At 42.5% G+C, this 18,796-nt stretch overlaps 2 protein-coding genes, 1 long non-coding RNA gene and 1 other non-coding gene across 4 annotated transcripts; 2 read left to right on the top strand and 2 right to left on the bottom strand.

Annotated features, from left to right (window-relative positions):
• Window positions 1-414: 414 nt before the first annotated feature.
• Window positions 415-4,486, bottom strand: LOC109944158 (probable galactinol--sucrose galactosyltransferase 2; the record flags this gene model as incomplete). Its single annotated transcript, XM_020548827.3, has 10 exons — window positions 415-947; window positions 1,046-1,134; window positions 1,226-1,443; window positions 1,609-1,743; window positions 1,859-1,926; window positions 2,009-2,150; window positions 3,551-3,961; window positions 4,049-4,156; window positions 4,233-4,340; window positions 4,449-4,486. Coding segments are annotated over 10 exons (1,614 nt in total), but the record flags the coding sequence as incomplete, so codon positions are not given.
• Window positions 4,487-9,285: 4,799 nt separating this feature from the next.
• On the top strand, window positions 9,286-10,718 carry LOC103646303 (uncharacterized). The gene is made up of 3 exons (XR_562129.2): window positions 9,286-9,372; window positions 9,801-9,850; window positions 9,955-10,718. It is a non-coding gene; the product is annotated as an uncharacterized lncRNA (long non-coding RNA).
• Window positions 10,719-11,155: 437 nt separating this feature from the next.
• LOC111590945 (U1 spliceosomal RNA) lies at window positions 11,156-11,316 on the top strand. Its single transcript, XR_004856734.1, has one exon. It is a non-coding gene; the product is annotated as a U1 spliceosomal RNA (small nuclear RNA).
• A 492-nt stretch (window positions 11,317-11,808) lies between these two features.
• Window positions 11,809-15,745, bottom strand: LOC100285930 (stachyose synthase). The gene is given in 14 exon segments (NM_001158819.1): window positions 11,809-12,280; window positions 12,379-12,467; window positions 12,559-12,776; window positions 12,942-13,076; window positions 13,192-13,259; window positions 13,334-13,475; window positions 13,546-13,956; window positions 14,044-14,151; window positions 14,228-14,335; window positions 14,444-14,535; window positions 14,642-14,690; window positions 14,836-14,926; window positions 15,057-15,304; window positions 15,442-15,745. Coding segments are annotated over 14 exon segments (2,307 nt in total). The 5' UTR covers window positions 15,693-15,745; the 3' UTR covers window positions 11,809-11,983.
• Window positions 15,746-18,796: the final 3,051 nt, after the last annotated feature.

The following is an 18,796-nucleotide window of genomic DNA, read 5'->3' as shown; positions in this document are numbered from 1 at the left end:
ATTCTGGTCCTTTGGCGTTTGGAAGTTGGGTAGCTTTATTGTTCTCTGCACTGTTTTTAGAGTTTCAAAAGGAGATAAGCTAATCTTAACTTATTGACACCGTAGACGATATTAAATTTGTCCCTTCGATTTTTGGCTGGTAAGATTTTGGGCTTTTGACAGGAGATCCTCATCCTGTTCCTAACTCACCACTAGTATTATATAGACGTACATATGAAAGGCATATTCTTATAGCATTTGCTTATTTGAGACATAAATCTCGGTGTTCTTTTCTATCAATTTAATCAGACTTCAAAAGGTTTGACTAAGATGTTCTTTTCTATCAATTTAATCAGACTCCAAAAGGTTTGACAAGTTCACGTTGGGGCAGCCTGACAGTATTTAGTAAGGCATCAGGTTAAAAATGGATCTCAATAATTCAAATACCATGTCCATCTTTTATCTAAAAAAACTATACCATCTCAATCAAATTATAGCAGTCCAGGTGCAGAACAATCGTATAAAACAGGTATTTGCAGCACAGCATACACAGTCAAATCCAACAAAATGGGTTCTTTGTTACATCATGTCAATGTGCATGTGTGGTGGTTACTGAAGAGCACGCCAGAAATTGCATGCTGGAGCGTAAGAATCATAAGGGTAAATGTCGTTCATGATGCTTTGTAGACAATCTCAACGTGTCTCAGGTTGTCCTGGGAGGAAGAAGGGGGAAGGTAAAAGGTCAGGAGGCCATCCTCTGCAAGAGTGAACTCCACTTCGTGTTCATCAACTCTGCAAAGCTCTGGCCTGGTGTCTGAATACGCCCCAAACCGCCCTGGTCCTCGGCATCTTATATGAACTGTCGTAGCTGAAGAATCTGCAACGCTTGAAATATTGTCAAGTGCACCACCGGAGTTGAACATGTCGATCAGTCCAAGAGGCGCAAACTGGACGACTTCGCTGAAAATCTGGTGCAAGAAGCAAAGAACGTCTGTAAAAACTTAATATTTACAATGTGGAATACATGTAAGAAGGGAGGGAGTGGAAAGTAATCTGAAGTTCTGACCTTTATTGGTGAAATGCTGTAGATCTCACATGTCATAGTAGACAGTGACACCTCCAAACTTTGGTGTTTCTGAAGCCTTGAAAGAGAACCTGGGAGACAAAACAGATGGCTAATCAGTCACTGATAGTATAGTGGTACGATGGGATTGTTAGAAAGAAACAGTCAGCCAACAATATTTACATGAACCGAAAGCATATACTGCAGTCTCCCCATTCCAGTCATCACCAGCTATCTCCTCGAGAGATTCTACGTCGGACGGTGAGAGCTGACCAGTTATGTTTATGTTGGTAGGAACATAAGCAGTTTGTTTAACTGGCCAAACCCACTGTCCAGCTCCCTGACAATTGAACACTCCAATGACACCAGTGAAATTGTTCAAGTTCCATATCTTCATCAGACTGCAGAAGAATTCACAAATTAGCACTCCCTCCGTTTCTTTTTAGATGTCGCTGAATAGTTTAATTTTGCACTATCCAGCGACAACTAAAACGAAACGGAGGGAGTATGCTATAAGGAACAACTTAGTAGCAAAAGAAAATGTAAATCTATATTCGTGCTCATACCTTTTGCCATCCATGACTGGGTCAGTGAACAGACAATCGCGTGTAGGACGACCAGCATACCTTGCTCTTAGAATCGAACCATCTGGTAGAACAAGCTTTTTTAGAACACTGAAATCATGCACCCCAGGTTTGTCACTGCGTATCACAACAAATTTACATGCATGGTCAATTCCTGTGCTTGGGTTAAAAGTAATCAACCACAAGACCATAAATAGAAGATATATTAAGTAAATGGTCTACACAAAACTACCTGACATAAACACCACCTCCACTCAGGGCTCTAGCTGCTCCGTGGAATTCCGCTGATTCATGCTTGCTCTTCACAAGGAAAACGAAAATTAGCTGCTACTGAAGTATAGAAGTGAGCCTAAACATACTGCCCGAGATGTCGAAATCTCACATGGAACATATCCCAGTCAGGTATGAAGATTTCTCCCAACAATAGGCTATTGAATGCCACAGACGCAATGTGCAGAGTTTGCAGTGTTGGTTCCCGAGGCATGAAATCTTCTGAGGCTCTAGCAACTGCACTCTTCAAGGCACTAGAAAACAACCAAGAATTATATCAGATTCTATCTACACTCATATTTTCCACGGCTAGAAATATGCTACCTTTTTTTTAGATAATGGATACTAGTCCAGCTTATCCTCGTTTGGAGGATTAGCCAATACACTAAAAGTTTTTACATGAAGTAGTCACACGACTAGCCACATATGGAGGGACAGACCTCCCGAAACACACCATAGAAGACCACGGTTTGATAACCAGAAAAAGACACACAATCCATAGACAAAACTACGAAGCAATTCGATTTGTAAACCTCCATCCATGTTGAGCAAAAATCTGTAGAGCCGTGCACTCTAACCGTCGACAAGCTTCCTTTATTTGGATACCCTCTTCTTGTTTATGAAGAACAGCCCACGTCCTAAACCAATGCGTCGCCCTAAAGAGTACCTGCAAGTATGTTAACATGGGTTTTTTGTCAAAAACTAAATCATTCCTACTTATCCAGATAGCCCAGCATATAGCAGCAACACCTGAAATAATCAAATGTTTAGTTTTCGAAGGCATCCCAAAAAGCCAATTCCCAAAAGCGTGTCTAACTGATCTCGGTTGATTGAAACCCAAACTCCAAAAAACTAACCTCCATATGAACTGAGCATAGTGACAAGCAAAAAACAAGTGTTGAATCGATTCATCCGAGTGACAAAAGGCACACTTTCTATCACCATGCCAATTACGCCTCAGAAGATTATCTTTTGTTAAAACCACCCCTCTAATTAAATACCACATAAATATTTTTATCTTCAAAGGTACCTTCAAAGACCATAGAGTCTTATTATAAGTCACATGATTATTGTTAAGGAGTGCTCTATATATTGACCTGACCGAGAAAAGACCCGTCACAGATAAATCCCATTTGAACATATCATTTTCCCCACATAGCTCAACCTGAGCTACTCTGAGAACCAACAGATGCCATAACCTCAGGTTTTCACCCACCAATGCTCTTTGAAAAGAAACATTAAGCGGAACCGTTTCGAAAACCGACGCTACAGCAGCACTCTTTTTGCGCGCTATATTATACAACGATGGATATTGGGTCATTAAAGGTTGCAACCCCAACCAGCGGTCCTCCCAAAACCTAATCTGAGTCCCGTTTTTCAAGATAAAAGAACCTAAATTTAGGAAGGTGTCCTTCACTTTCATCAAACCTGCCCAGAAATGGGAGTCACCTGGTTTTGAGGTTACTTTTGTGAGCGTGTATCTACTATTTTTTTCTAAGCAAAGTTTGCCACAAACCATCCCCATTCAACAATTTAAACAACCATTTACTAAGCAGACACTTGTTCTGGACGTCTATATTCTGAATACCCAAACCCCCTACTTCTTTTGGCTGGCAAAGAATTTCCCATTTAGCAAGTCTAAGAAATATGCTACCTAAAGATGCTGTCTGAATTGTGACTCATGCAGAAGATTAGGTTGTTTGTTTTGAAGTTCTGGGCAATTGATTTCTCAAGAGCCTGCTGGTACTTTCGAGTTACTGCAACACGACCACCAAATCCGCGTCCAAGAGTTTCCAACACGTTCTGAACATCAACCTTCACGCCATCCACACCCACACTAGAAAGGTAGCTGCGCTGATAATTGTAGAACTCATATATCTTGTCAGGATCAACGATACCCACTCCAAATTTCTCCAAGCTATCCATGGCAATATCCCTCAGATTCGCAACATTACCCCGCGATTGGACTGGATAAACAAGCTTTGGATTATACTTCTTCATCACTTTGGATGTTGCTAAGGTGCCTCCCCAATATCCAAGTAAAGCATGCCACATGTAGACGCACCTATAGTTTTGCACATTGCATCTTAACCATCAAAAAATATAAAGATTCAGTCATCATAGAACAAGTATTCTGAAAAAAAAAATTTACTTGACTCCATGTTTTTCTTTTATCGTTTTAACAAGGTCCTCAAGATTCTTGCAGGTTTCCCCCCTGAACTTATGATTCTCCTTCAGATCAGCCAGCCTCTGCGCAAATCTGGCATAATTACAGTATGAATCAGGAACTGGCGCTATGCACACTTTTATGGATTACCAAAGGATGGAACACTAACACAGTCTGCGCACGGAGGGCTTCATCCACTTCCTTGATTTCGTCAACTGTTTCTTGCCAACCATCATCTATAATCAGAAACCTTGGTGGCACACCACCTTCACGCAGACTGTAGGACATGAAATGCATCATTAGTAAGTGATAGCTATGAAAATGAGGCAAAAGATGCTCTTAGTGTGTGTTCCCATTTTCTAGTGAAACATTTGTTCCTACAAACCTTTGAAGGCCCTCCTCAATCCCACTTGGGTTAACAATTAAATTATGTTGTCAGACCATTTTGTCAATCGTACATCTACACATGTACATATTCTTATATATATCTAAACTACTAAATATATTCTAACATATTTTACTTGACCTGTAGGCTTCATCGTGAGTATTTTTTAAGGAATAGATCCTCAATGAAATGGATACCCTTACAGGATGACAATGATCCTCAACGAAATGGATACCCTTACAGGATGGCAGTGATCCTTATTTTTGGAAAAATGTTATTCTCTTTGAATTTCACTATGTGTTCATTGATCATCATTTTGCAGGATGACAATGATGAGTACAACGAAAATAGGAGATCTGATGGAAAATGGGTTGGTTCAAGAAGTCAACTAAATGGAAGTTACTCTGATCATCGAAGTTATAATGGTACCTACTTGCTTACTAGAGAAAATTTCTTTGTGATGCCACGTTTGTTCGTATTTCTTGATTGGATATGGCCCCATATACATGTTTCCTCCGGGTGTTTTGGAATCCTTATCTCCCCTTTTTCCGGTATGTGTAGCAACCCTGTAGTACTAAAGACTGGTGTTATAATCAGCATATGGTTGTTTTGTTAGAAAGTAATATTATGTCAATGAAATTTACTTGAGGAAAGATGCTCTGTTGCACAAATACTTAGGGTTGATTGTGAGGTTTATCTAGGATTTGATGCACCCTCATTACCTGTTACCTACCACATCTCTTTGTTGAAGCTGTCTTAAGGACCTATTGAACGGATATATGTTGTCGATGCTATATGATGATGAACATCTCATCTGTTGCAATGTTCCACCTCCACGGTTTTGTCCCTATCGGCTCTCACGTCACCCCCTCCTCATTCCCCTTCCTGTAGAGCTCCCTTCCCTCCGCATCGCCTTTTTGCTGAGTCTGGTTGGTTGAAAGGATTATGAAAGTAGAATGTGCTTAGGATATCTAATTCTTTCTTCATGTAAGTATTCTTGGAGACCACATTGTCTATTAATTTACTTTTTATGGAGTTCCCTAGTGTGTGGGTTTGAATATGGTGGAAGCTGGACCTGTATTGGTAGCCCCTCAAGTTTCTCTTGCAGTAGACACTACAAATTTCATATTTTGTATAGTCGTTATTACCTAAGCACCAAAGCCCTCCCTCCCATTTGGCGGCATCAGATTCTCAGTCATGCAAGAGCAGATCCTCGGTGACCAACTGAACCAGCTATCCTATCATAGATTATTTGACCCAGGTTGCATACATGGAGTTCCTTCACGGTTCTAGAAAATTAAAATTGTTTTATAATTTGGAATGGAGGAAGTAACAGATAGGAGTATGAATTCACATGGACCACATGATAATTACGTGGGGAGATTTATTGCAAAATTTTGCTTTGGTGTCCATTTATCGTATGTTTTCATAACACTACGGCTGTACAATTTGTTGTCTGAATTGTTTCTATGGAACGTAGTAAGCAACTTGCATTTGAGAAACAATAGGAAATAAAAGAAGAGCATCATCAGTAATTTGATCACCAGCTTACATTTCTATTTGGGTTTTTTCCTCCGTACAGTATAGTCCCCAGTTTGTTTGAAGCAGCTAGCGTTTGAACTCCTTGAGCTTCTTCTTTCTGCATTTCAGGAGCTAGATGGCACCGTGAGGAGGTGGTGTGAAGATAAAAAGCAATTATGTGCCCAGTTTCTGACTGGCCCCATGTTAACTTGATAGCAACAAAAAAAAGTTTGGAACAAGATAGATGTGTATATTAATGTCCACGGACCGTTACCTGATGTCGGATTTCTAGCCAATAATTATTTGCTTCATCTTCATGTATACTCCAGTTCCTAAACTCCCACCTGCATTCCTCACGGCCCAACATTCTTAAATGAGCACAAAGATCATGTTGCACGTCTCTTCAGCTATATTTAAGACCCATTTTACCAGGTCCCATAGACATTGCATTTTCAACAGAACCCTCTCTAATAGTTATGCGGGCTGATTTTGCCCTGCAAGAGGAAAAAACAAAGTTCAGGCGAAAGCCAAGGTACCGCCAACAATTAAATTTGGATGCTCGCTTATCAGGTTTCATTTGGACATGTTGTTAGCTGTGTGAATCCTGAAGTGGTAAGAAAAACAGACAAGACCCGAGGAAAAGCAATAGTAAGTTAAAAAAGAAAAAAACTACAAATTATTGGAAGCACACGTCCTTGAACTAATATTTGTTTTGTAGACAGTTGGTCCAAGTGTCTATATCAATGCCATACTAATTTCTTTCCTAGGACGAAAAAGCAAAAGAAGCTGCTACAAGCAAGATGCATTAAGATTTTAGGGTACACTAATCTCAACTTATTCTACTAGAACAATGTATATGTTCTGATGATTGTATATAATGGTGGTTTGGCATGACATGAATCATAAGGTTCCATTTGATGGATACTCAGGTATCACAGATGCCATAACTATCAGATTTGTTTATACTACAAGCAATTAAGATTCCATTTCAATTTAGGCGTAAATATTTCATAGGTTACTATTCTAATGCAGGCAGCTGCAACTTTGAAAGAAAAACTTAGTTAGTCTTGTTTGAGTTCGGCATAGCATTCGTCCTATGGTTTTTTCATCATTAGTTTATCCTTGCCCACTGGTATTCTTAACCTAATTCCTTCGACCGGTAATACAGAATCACAAAATTTAGGAGAGAGTAACATGTGAGCTAGAATTTTATGGTGACAAACCATACAGTGGGCTTTGTTCACATAATTTAGAACGGTGTGTAGTTAAAGTACTATGTTGGTAGCAATGTGAGAGATGGAAAACAGAACTTGGTTATTTGAGACATCTGCTAGTCGTGACGATGCATGTTTAGTACCATTTGATGCAGTTTAGTACCATTTGAGGATGCATGTTTAGTACAGATACAATACAAGGGTTATTTGCATATTTAGTCTGTTGGTGCCATGACGCATGTTTAGTACCATTTGATGTAGTTTATTACCATTTGATGATGCATGTTTAGTACAGATACAATACAAGGGTTATTTGCATATTTAGTGTGTTGGTGCCTTTTTGGGGCGCCAATCACTGCGTGAGAACCGGCGGCGGTGCCCTCTGCAGAGGTGCGGACGGTCCGCGGCCAGGGGCCGGAAGGTCCGCGACCTAGTACAGGGTCTTGGGCTCCCTGCCTGACGGCCGGACGGTCCGCGCCTATAAGTCGGACGGTCCGCGCGTGTGCAGGGGCGGCGAAGGTCGCCGGCGGCGCCTGGATCTCTCTCCCGGGAGGGACCCCGTCAGGGAGGATAGATCCTAGGTGTTGTCTAGGCTCGATAGACCGACCTAGACTCCTCTAATCGACGTGGAGTCGAAGAGAAGCGGAGAATTTGAGGATTGGAATACTAAATTAGGGCTAAACTAGAACTACTCCTAATGCGTAAGGTAAAAAACGAGAAATAGACTTGATTTGATCGATTGTTGGGGGTTTCAATCGGTCGTAGCCCTTCATCTATATAAAGGGGAGGTCTGGATCCGCTTCAAACGGTTTTCCAAGTTAATCCCGCGGTTTTAGGTAACAAATATCGCGAGAAACTAGGAACCATAACTGTCTCTGCGCACGCGCGGACCGTCAGCGCCACCACCGCGGACAGTCCGGACCGCGGACCGTCTGGCCTCAGGACCGGACCGTCCGCGAGGCCCTTTTTGGTTTCCAACATAGTCCTACCTCCGTTCTTAAATATATGACACCATTGACTTTTAAAAAAAAACTTTAACCAGTTGTTTTATTAAAAAATTGTAAATTATCATTTATTTTGTTATGATTTGTTTTATCGTTGTTTGGACATTACTTGAAAATTTACATTTTCGAATAAATACTTTGAAAAAGACGAGTGATCAAAGTTTAAAAAAAATCAACGGCATCATATTTAAGAACGGAGGGAGTATCATTTGACGCAGTGGTGTATTTTCATGTGTACAGATACAAAGGCTGCCTGGTTCATGAAGATAACAGATCATTACAACTTATATATTTTAGATGATGTACAACTTCGAACTGGGACAAAAATATATATATAATCATATCTTCGGTTTGTTTGTAAAAGAAAAGAAAAGAAATGTCATTGTTGTATTTACTGCTGTATATACCATCCTTCTTTTATATATATACTCTCCCGTCCTAAAATAGTATTCGTTTTAGGATGTTAATGGATTCATGTTTTATATATGTGTCTAGATTCATTATCAATTATCAATCATTTGAATATAGATAAAAACAAAAGGCTAAAACAAACATTATATTTGAATAGAGGAGGGGACAGAGCGAGTACATTTTGATACAATGCTAACAAAACAGCGCGCGCAGGGCGCGCGTCAAACACTAGTTTATATTCACTCTGAGCAGCTTTATTATCATCCTGAAGCGCATGCTTTGTCAAACCGTGTGGGTCTCTATGTAAGTGGTTCAATTATTGATATTTCTTTTGAATGAACTATGGTTCAATTACTAAGAGCATGTGGAAATGCAAATTGTTCCAGTACCCTCTGAAAATCCGGTGTCATTTTATTAGAATGGAGAAGTTGTCAATTAACATTCTGAGTTGTGAACAATAACTACAAATTTGGGATGTGTTAGTTTCACCTTTGCCATTTGTTGCTAAAGTCTAGGTAACCTTAATTCTTTATTAGTAGTTGGTCGAGTGAAGTGAACACCTTTGCCATTTGTTGCTTAAGTCTAGGTACCCTTAATTCTTTACCAGTAGTTGGTCGAGTGATTTGACCATCTGTTTTCGCCTCAGACTTAGGGCTGAAGTCCTGACCTGATGTAACCTTCTTGCGTTTTGCAGACTGAGAATCTATCCGTCATACACGCTTTTGATGGCGAATCATTTGAGCGGTGGTACATAAATCAGGAACCTAGGAAGAGGTACCTGTCCTCTCTTGTTTTTTCTCTCCCTCTAGTTATGCATGATTGTGAGTATTCAGTAAATGAACAAGGCAAAGGCTATCCTTCATAACCAGTAGCCTGCAAAGAGACTGACTCTATTCTTCTAGAAAAAGAAAGCATTTACATGAACTTTAACTAAAAAGGTAATCTTCTGTATGTCTCTTGTGCTCATTAAATAAATAGAAAATCTTCACTGGGCAATAGCAGAAGTAACTTTGGTATACCAACCAAAAAAGCAGAGTAGAGAGAAACGGCTGCTTTCAGTGATTACATGTGCACCCTGTAGCCCATATCCACAAGCAACCATTCATTTGGTTGCTGGATGGAGGCTATCTGCATGCACAAACTTATAACTTATTATTGCATATGTGAAGAAGTATACTAATCCCCCTTTCCTCCTGGTGCAGGCGTCTTTCAGATGCACACGAGTTGGTGTCATAATTCTATAACATAAAAGGTATTATGCCAATCTGTTTTCCCCCTTTCACCTTTCTGTATGCTACATCAGAATTCTATGTGCCTCACTTGTTATGTAAGACTTATGCTTGCTGAATTAACTAGAGACCACAAGCAACATTTATGGTGTGCAGCAATACTGGGAGCAACAAAGATATCTCCGGAAGAAAATTTGGCTTCAAACCTGGCTAAGACGGGAAATTGAGGCCCTTAGGCCATGTTCGTTTGATCCCAAAACCATAGTGATTGAGGGGGATTGGAAAGAATTGGAGAGGATTTTGACTTGTAGAGGATTTAATCCCCCTCAATCCTTATAGATTGGCACAAGACGAACAGGGCCTTACTCGGGTAAGCCGTTGTTACCTATTAGCACTACAGCTATTGCATAGGTTACAAGAATCATGAGTGCCTTTAGCTACTGGGGTAGGCGACCTAGCTTTTGTTAAGGACGAGAACGTTGAGGTCATAGTCCACCATATTCAGGTGTCATCAGATCCTTCATGAAGAGGCTCGAAAAGGAGCACACGTCGTCAAGGACGACTTCAGCAGAGAAGATGCTGCTAGGCCGTTCCTCCTCGGCCGAACGCGTCGCCGAGGTGGAGGCGAGCTCTTCCTGGCCTCGGATCTCAACATGGAAGCCTACAACAAACTGCGTGTCCAGAGGTTTAGTGAGTCCAGCTCTCATCTAACAAGAGAGCAAGATGCACTGCCTCGCTTGAGGAGCACTACATGTATTTCCTGTGTAACGACACGGACTGTGATGAGATGTAGTAGTGATCTGCGATTTCTTTTTCTTTTTTTGGCAACATGCGTCCTTGTTAATCCCTGGTACTATGCTGCCTTTTTTTAGCCTGGCCCCGATTACTAGAGAGTTCACTATACAACCTAATGATCACATGAAACATACATAGCAGTGGCGAACTTGTTTGATTTTTTTTAATAAAATAGAAAAGAAAAAACTAAGGGATGAACTTCGGATTTGAAGCTGTTGAAGAACAGTAAAACATTGTTATAGGGCACGGATAATAATTGCACTCTCAAAAGGCTCTAATTTCACGCCTAACCGGGTCCAGTCCATTGCAGCTCGCAGTCCGGTTGTTTCCAAACACGGAAAAGGAAAATATGTTGGGCTCGAGGTTAAAGGTCCATGGACTACAAGCAGTGGCCCACGAGAACTCAAGCAGCAGCGCGCACAAGTGCAGAACGCGTTTCGTTCGGTCTCAGGATTTAGCACCACCTCGCCAGGCGAAGGCAGACGCGCCACGAGCTCGCGCTATAAGATGAGCGCTCCGTGCTCCATTGCTCCATACTTACCTGGACGGGGTCGACTAGGGATCAAGAAGCCCAGTGGCCTAGGTCAGTGGCCTGCATTGCACATGGCGGGTGCGCTGGCTTACCATCTCCCCAAGTGGGAGAGTGGACGTCATAATTTGTGGTAGAGGGGGTACGCGTTCGCGCGGCCCCTGCCAATTCTGATAAATTTAATTCTGGTCCTTTGGCGTTTGGAAGTTGGGTAGCTTTATTGTTCTCTGCACTGTTTTTAGAGTTTCAAAAGGAGATAAGCTAATCTTAACTTATTGACACCGTAGACGATATTAAATTTGTCCCTTCGATTTTTGGCTGGTAAGATTTTGGGCTTTTGACAGGAGATCCTCATCCTGTTCCTAACTCACCACTAGTATTATATAGACGTACATATGAAAGGCATATTCTTATAGCATTTGCTTATTTGAGACATAAATCTCGGTGTTCTTTTCTATCAATTTAATCAGACTTCAAAAGGTTTGACTAAGATGTTCTTTTCTATCAATTTAATCAGACTCCAAAAGGTTTGACAAGTTCACGTTGGGGCAGCCTGACAGTATTTAGTAAGGCATCAGGTTAAAAATGGATCTCAATAATTCAAATACCATGTCCATCTTTTATCTAAAAAAACTATACCATCTCAATCAAATTATAGCAGTCCAGGTGCAGAACAATCGTATAAAACAGGTATTTGCAGCACAGCATACACAGTCAAATCCAACAAAATGGGTTCTTTGTTACATCATGTCAATGTGCATGTGTGGTGGTTACTGAAGAGCACGCCAGAAATTGCATGCTGGAGCGTAAGAATCATAAGGGTAAATGTCGTTCATGATGCTTTGTAGACAATCTCAACGTGTCTCAGGTTGTCCTGGGAGGAAGAAGGGGGAAGGTAAAAGGTCAGGAGGCCATCCTCTGCAAGAGTGAACTCCACTTCGTGTTCATCAACTCTGCAAAGCTCTGGCCTGGTGTCTGAATACGCCCCAAACCGCCCTGGTCCTCGGCATCTTATATGAACTGTCGTAGCTGAAGAATCTGCAACGCTTGAAATATTGTCAAGTGCACCACCGGAGTTGAACATGTCGATCAGTCCAAGAGGCGCAAACTGGACGACTTCGCTGAAAATCTGGTGCAAGAAGCAAAGAACGTCTGTAAAAACTTAATATTTACAATGTGGAATACATGTAAGAAGGGAGGGAGTGGAAAGTAATCTGAAGTTCTGACCTTTATTGGTGAAATGCTGTAGATCTCACATGTCATAGTAGACAGTGACACCTCCAAACTTTGGTGTTTCTGAAGCCTTGAAAGAGAACCTGGGAGACAAAACAGATGGCTAATCAGTCACTGATAGTATAGTGGTACGATGGGATTGTTAGAAAGAAACAGTCAGCCAACAATATTTACATGAACCGAAAGCATATACTGCAGTCTCCCCATTCCAGTCATCACCAGCTATCTCCTCGAGAGATTCTACGTCGGACGGTGAGAGCTGACCAGTTATGTTTATGTTGGTAGGAACATAAGCAGTTTGTTTAACTGGCCAAACCCACTGTCCAGCTCCCTGACAATTGAACACTCCAATGACACCAGTGAAATTGTTCAAGTTCCATATCTTCATCAGACTGCAGAAGAATTCACAAATTAGCACTCCCTCCGTTTCTTTTTAGTTGTCGCTGAATAGTTTAATTTTGCACTATCCAGCGACAACTAAAACGAAACGGAGGGAGTATGCTATAAGGAACAACTTAGTAGCAAAAGAAAATGTAAATCTATATTCGTGCTCATACCTTTTGCCATCCATGACTGGGTCAGTGAACAGACAATCGCGTGTAGGACGACCAGCATACCTTGCTCTTAGAATCGAACCATCTGGTAGAACAAGCTTTTTTAGAACACTGAAATCATGCACCCCAGGTTTGTCACTGCGTATCACAACAAATTTACATGCATGGTCAATTCCTGTGCTTGGATTAAAAGTAATCAACCACAAGACCATAAATAGAAGATATATTAAGTAAATGGTCTACACAAAACTACCTGACATAAACACCACCTCCACTCAGGGCTCTAGCTGCTCCGTGGAATTCCGCTGATTCATGCTTGCTCTTCACAAGGAAAACGAAAATTAGCTGCTACTGAAGTATAGAAGTGAGCCTAAACATACTGCCCGAGATCTCACATGGAACATATCCCAGTCAGGTATGAAGATTTCTCCCAACAATAGGCTATTGAATGCCACAGACGCAATGTGCAGAGTTTGCAGTGTTGGTTCCCGAGGCATGAAATCTTCTGAGGCTCTAGCAACTGCACTCTTCAAGGCACTAGAAAACAACCAAGAATTATATCAGATTCTATCTACACTCATATTTTCCACAGCTAGAAATATGCTACCTAAAGATGCTGTCTGAATTGTGACTCATGCAACAGATTAGGTTGTTTGTTTTGAAGTTCTGGGCAATTGATTCCTCAAGAGCCTGCTGGTACTTTCGAGTTACTGCAACACGACCACCAAATCCGCGTCCAAGAGTTTCCAACACGTTCTGAACATCAACCTTCACGCCATCCACACCCACACTAGAAAGGTAGCTGTGCTGATCATTGTAGAACTCATATATCTTGTCAGGATCAACGATACCCACTCCAAATTTCTCCAAGCTATCCATGGCAATATCCCTCAGATTTGCAACATTACCCCGCGATTGGACTGGATAAACAAGCTTTGGATTATACTTCTTCATCACTTTGGATGCTGCTAAGGTGCCTCCCCAATATCCAAGTAAAGCATGCCACATGTAGACGCACCTATAGTTTTGCACATTGCATCTTAACCATCAAAAAAATATAAAGATTCAGTCATCATAGAACAAGTATTCTGAAAAAAAAAATTACTTGACTCCATGTTTTTCTTTTATCGTTTTAACAAGGTCCTCAAGATTCTTGCAGGTTTCCCCCCTGAACTTATGATTCTCCTTCAGATCAGCCAGCCTCTGCGCAAATCTGGCATAATTACAGTATGAATCAGGAACTGGCGCTATGCACACTTTTATGGATTACCAAAGGATGGAACACTAACACAGTCTGCTCACGGAGGGCTTCATCCACTTCCTTGATTTCGTCAACTGTTTCTTGCCAACCATCATCTATAATCAGAAACCTTGGTGGCACACCACCTTCACGCAGACTGAAGGACATGAAATGCATCATTAGTAAGTGATAGCTATGAAAATGAGGCAAAAGATGCTCTTAGTTTGTGTTCCCATTTTCTAGTGAAACATTTGTTCCTGCAAACCTTTGAAGGCCCTCCTCAATCCCACTTGGGTTAACAGCTTTGTAAAATGCATCCCAAGTGCACCACCCAAACCAGTTCAAATTTGAAGGGATCTGATATTTTGTGATGAATGTAAACAAGACATGAGAAAAAGATAATGAATGAAAAGATGCCTAAGAAGCAACAATATCAAATCAGATGAAATGAGCGTAGCTTTACCTCCTTGTCCTCTATATGACTGAAAGTTCCTTTGATCTTGGACAACATCCTAAATAAAGAAGTTGAACATGCAATTAAGCAAATTGTCTACATACAAGAAAAAACCATGTCCAAGACCTTTTTTTATCGGCCGTGCCTAAGAAAGTACAAGTATAAAAGCAGGGTTATTTTAGGACCTAAGAGAATGGCATTACTTGATGGATTCTTTCAGAAGCTTGAAGGGGTTGTCCCCTGAGTTGACGAACACTGCATCAACTGCTTCCATCGTCTGGACATCAGGATCACCTAACAACAGTCCGGCATTTCCTCTCTCAGAAATCCCAATCAAAATCCCAAGTTTCGCACGTTTGATGCGATAGAGTACTTAAAGTTTCAAATTTCAGCACATGGCACTATGGCAGCAGACGAAGCTCACCGCTCTCGAAGCAGAACTGTAGCTCGTCCTCGGGGCTCCCCTGGAGGCTGGCTCGGAAGCCGCCGTCAAGAACCGGCAGCACCAGCGCGTACAGTGAGCCACGCTCCGTCGCGGCCGCAGGACCCGCCTCGCTCCTGTACTCCAGAAGCAGCATCTGCGTCTCCGCCGGCACAGCCGCCGCGCCGACGCCCGTGGCCGGGATCATCCACCAGATCTTGAACCTGAACAACGACAACCACCTCCACCCACTGCGCGCGCGGCCACAGATTCCAAGAACGAAACCATCGGTCACAAATCGATTCGGGGCCACACAGGCGCCCCCCGCCCGCGCGACGCGACGCGACGCGTTCTTCCACGACACGAGTACGACTAACAACGGGCTTACCTAGCCAGGTTTCCGACGGAGAACACGTGGCGGCTGGACGCGGCCGGAGCCCTGGCTCCGAGGAACGCGGCGCCCGAGGCGGCCCCGCCGTCGGCGACGCCGGCACCGGCGGGCCGTAGGTTGACGTTGGGCGGGGCGCGGACGAGGAGCTCGCGCCCACCAACCAGCACGGACCCGCGCTGGAGCTGCGCCATACTCTGCCGCCGTGGTGTGGGCGTGATGGTGCTGAGGTCCTGGCAGGCCCCCGGCATTGCACTGCGGACGAGTCGGCGACTGCGGTGGCAGCAGCAGCGCGACGTCTTATACGATAGAGACGGGAGCGGGAGCGGGAGCGAGGCAATCATGAGCAGCCTCATCAGCGCCATGTAGGAAAGGCGTCAGACGTTGAACTCCGGCAGTACCGTCCGCATGTCGTTTACAGTTGTTTTTGTGGCCTGTGGGTCATGGCCGCGTGCGGGAGAAGGCATAGGCAGGGAGAGGTGAGGCAGAACGACTGAACGAGAAAGGGAGACCCAGAACGATCTCGAAGCTGTCGGGTCTTCGCCGTTGTGATCGTTTCTTCCATGCGGGGCCCTTCTCTCCCGCGTCGCCATTGACCAGTCTCAGGAATCGCACCCTCGGAATTTCCATGGCCACACAGGTGTGAGTCGATTTATCTATCGTGTGACGCGTAGCGTATCTGTAACACACACACATACAAAACCAAAAAAATGCTCATCCTGCTAAAAGCACACATTTACTTTTATTTATTTAGGGGGGATTCAGTCTATTTTATTTTTTTATGATTAAGAAAAATAAATCAAATCTCTACTATATTATTTATTTATTTTGAGGAAGGGGTTCATTCTGTTTTCTTTTCATGATTAAGAAAAATAAATCAAAATAAAGTTTACCCATATAATATATGTAGAAATATTAGCAATGTAATAAGGTGTGTGTTGTTGGATCTTTTATGGGCTTGACCTATTTATTGAATAAACTCTATGGTGTGTAATGTTGGAGAATACCAATAGTACCACATTGGAAGTCCAAGGGTCTGTTGGCTTGACTTATATAGTGGAATATATTCCACTTAACTTGAGAAGTCAAGAAATGGACAAGGGCGTGCCACACGCGCGCGCGCCGCCGCCGGCCGGGCCGGGCGTGGCGTGGCAGGCGAGCGGGCGTGGTGTGGTTGTGTTAATTTTTAGCACCCACTAACCGCGTTAACCTTTCAGTTGCCTGTCTCTCCGTCTTCATCAGCCGAGTGATCCTTCAGCTGACCGACTCATGGCGTGACTCGGCAAGAGCTGGCCGACTCATGGCATGACTCGGCGAGGGCTGACTGACTCTTAGAGTGACTAGCCGAGTGACCCTTCTTCTTCAGCTTCCCTCTGCGAGAGGTTAAATAGAGGAGCACCCGTCACTCGGTACACGCGAGAAACATTTTTCAGAATCACAGTCCAGCCGCCGAGTGAGGGTATTTCCATCTCGTGACTCTGCGCGCACAGAGAAGCGAGAGGGCAGGTGCCTCCGAAGCCGGTGCCGTTCGAGACCTTGCACGAGGGATCGGTAATTAGGTTTTTGGGGAGCGTCTACGCGACTGCCCAAAACATCTCCAACATGACAAAGGAAGTTGGCCAAGGATCTGGATCATCAGAGCGCATGAGAGGGTATGATCAGTTTATTTACTTACTGTTTTGCGTTCTGGATATTATATATGTTTCATATATTCATCTATGATGTTTCATATGTAAGAATGATTTTATCTTATCTGTTCTGTCTTATTATAATATGATAGACCTGCCTGTTTTAGTTTTTCAGTCATGCTGTTTATATTTCTATCTGTTTAGTTTCAATTGTTCAGTCAGCTTACATGTTTATCGTATTTATATGATTTATATAATTCATATGTTTTATGTTCTCATGATCCATATTGTTATGGATATATTTGAGAAAGTGATTTCTATGATTAATTATATTTTATATGTCATCATCATAATGTTAATTTATGGAATTAAAATGATATGGAAAATGCCTATAATTCTAACAATCCAAAAACCTAATGTTAGGCATTTTTCTGTCAGAGGTTTTGCTGCTGTGCTAAAGCCTGATCCTTTTGATGGTAAAACTTCTTGATATGGAAAGCTAAGATGGAATTGTGGCTAACTGCAATATCTTGTTTTCATGCCGCTGAGGGCAAGCCTGCCAACTTACCTCCTGAGGATGAGGCTAAGTTTAAGGCTGAAGACAACCTCTTTCGAGGAGCAGTAATTAGCGCACTGGATACAAAATTCCAGAAAAGCTATATCATCCTTCCCACAGGGAAAGAGCTGTGGGATGCTCTTGTTGGAAAGTTTGGAGTTACTGGCGCTGGTAGCGAGCTGTATCTCATGGAGCAGCTGTATGACTACAAGATGGTTGAGAACCGATCTGTAGTGGAACAGGCTCATGAGTTTCAGGCACTAGCTAAGGAACTCGAACTTTTTCCTTGTCCTTTGCCTGACAAGTTTGTGGCTGGCGGCATAATCGCCAAGTTGCCACCTTCTTGGAAGGACTTTGCTACCTCTCTCAAACATAAGAGACAAGAGTTCAATGTGGAGGAGCTCATTGGTACTCTTGATGTTGAGGAAAGAGCTAGATCAAAGGACAATGGAAAAGGTGTGGAGACCTCTACTGCTAATGTGGTGCAGAAGAGAAACTTCCGCAAGTTTAACAAGAAGAAAAACCAGAACAAACCAGAGAACGCAAATAAACCTGTTCATACAGCACAGTTTAAAAAGAAGAACAACAACGACAAGGGAAAGGGAGGTTGCTTTGTCTGTGGCAGTGATCAACATTGGGCTAGAGAGTGCCCTGATCGCAAGTTCACTCAAGACAAGAAATCAGCTAATATTGTAACCACTGAAACTGGAGATGGAACATCTGGGTATGGTAATTCTTTACCATTTGTTCTCTCAGTTTGTAATTCACCTGAGTGGTGGATGGACAGTGGTGCAAATATTCATGTGTGTGCTGATGCCTCTATGTTCTCCTCCTACCAGATCGGGAGGTCTGGCGCCTTGTTAATGGGAAATGGGTCGCGTGCTCATGTTCTTGGTGTTGGTACGGTCATTCTGAAGTTTACTTCGAGAAAGACGGTGTCATTGAAGAGCGTGCATCATGTGCCCTCTATCAAGAAGAATCTCGTTAGCGCGTCTATGCTATGTCGAGATGGATACAAAGTTGTTCTTGAGTCTAATAAATGTGTTGTGTCTAAACATGGTATTTTTGTTGGTAAAGGATATGACTGCGGAGGGTTGTTCCGCTTATCACTGCATGATGTGTGTAATAAACTGGTGAATTCTGTTCATTTTTCTGATGAGTCAGATTTATG

This window comes from Zea mays, chromosome 2 (assembly GCF_902167145.1).
Source record: "Zea mays cultivar B73 chromosome 2, Zm-B73-REFERENCE-NAM-5.0, whole genome shotgun sequence".
Classification (NCBI taxonomy): Eukaryota; Viridiplantae; Streptophyta; class Magnoliopsida; order Poales; family Poaceae; genus Zea; species Zea mays.
This window is presented reverse-complemented; position numbering and strand designations above follow the sequence as displayed.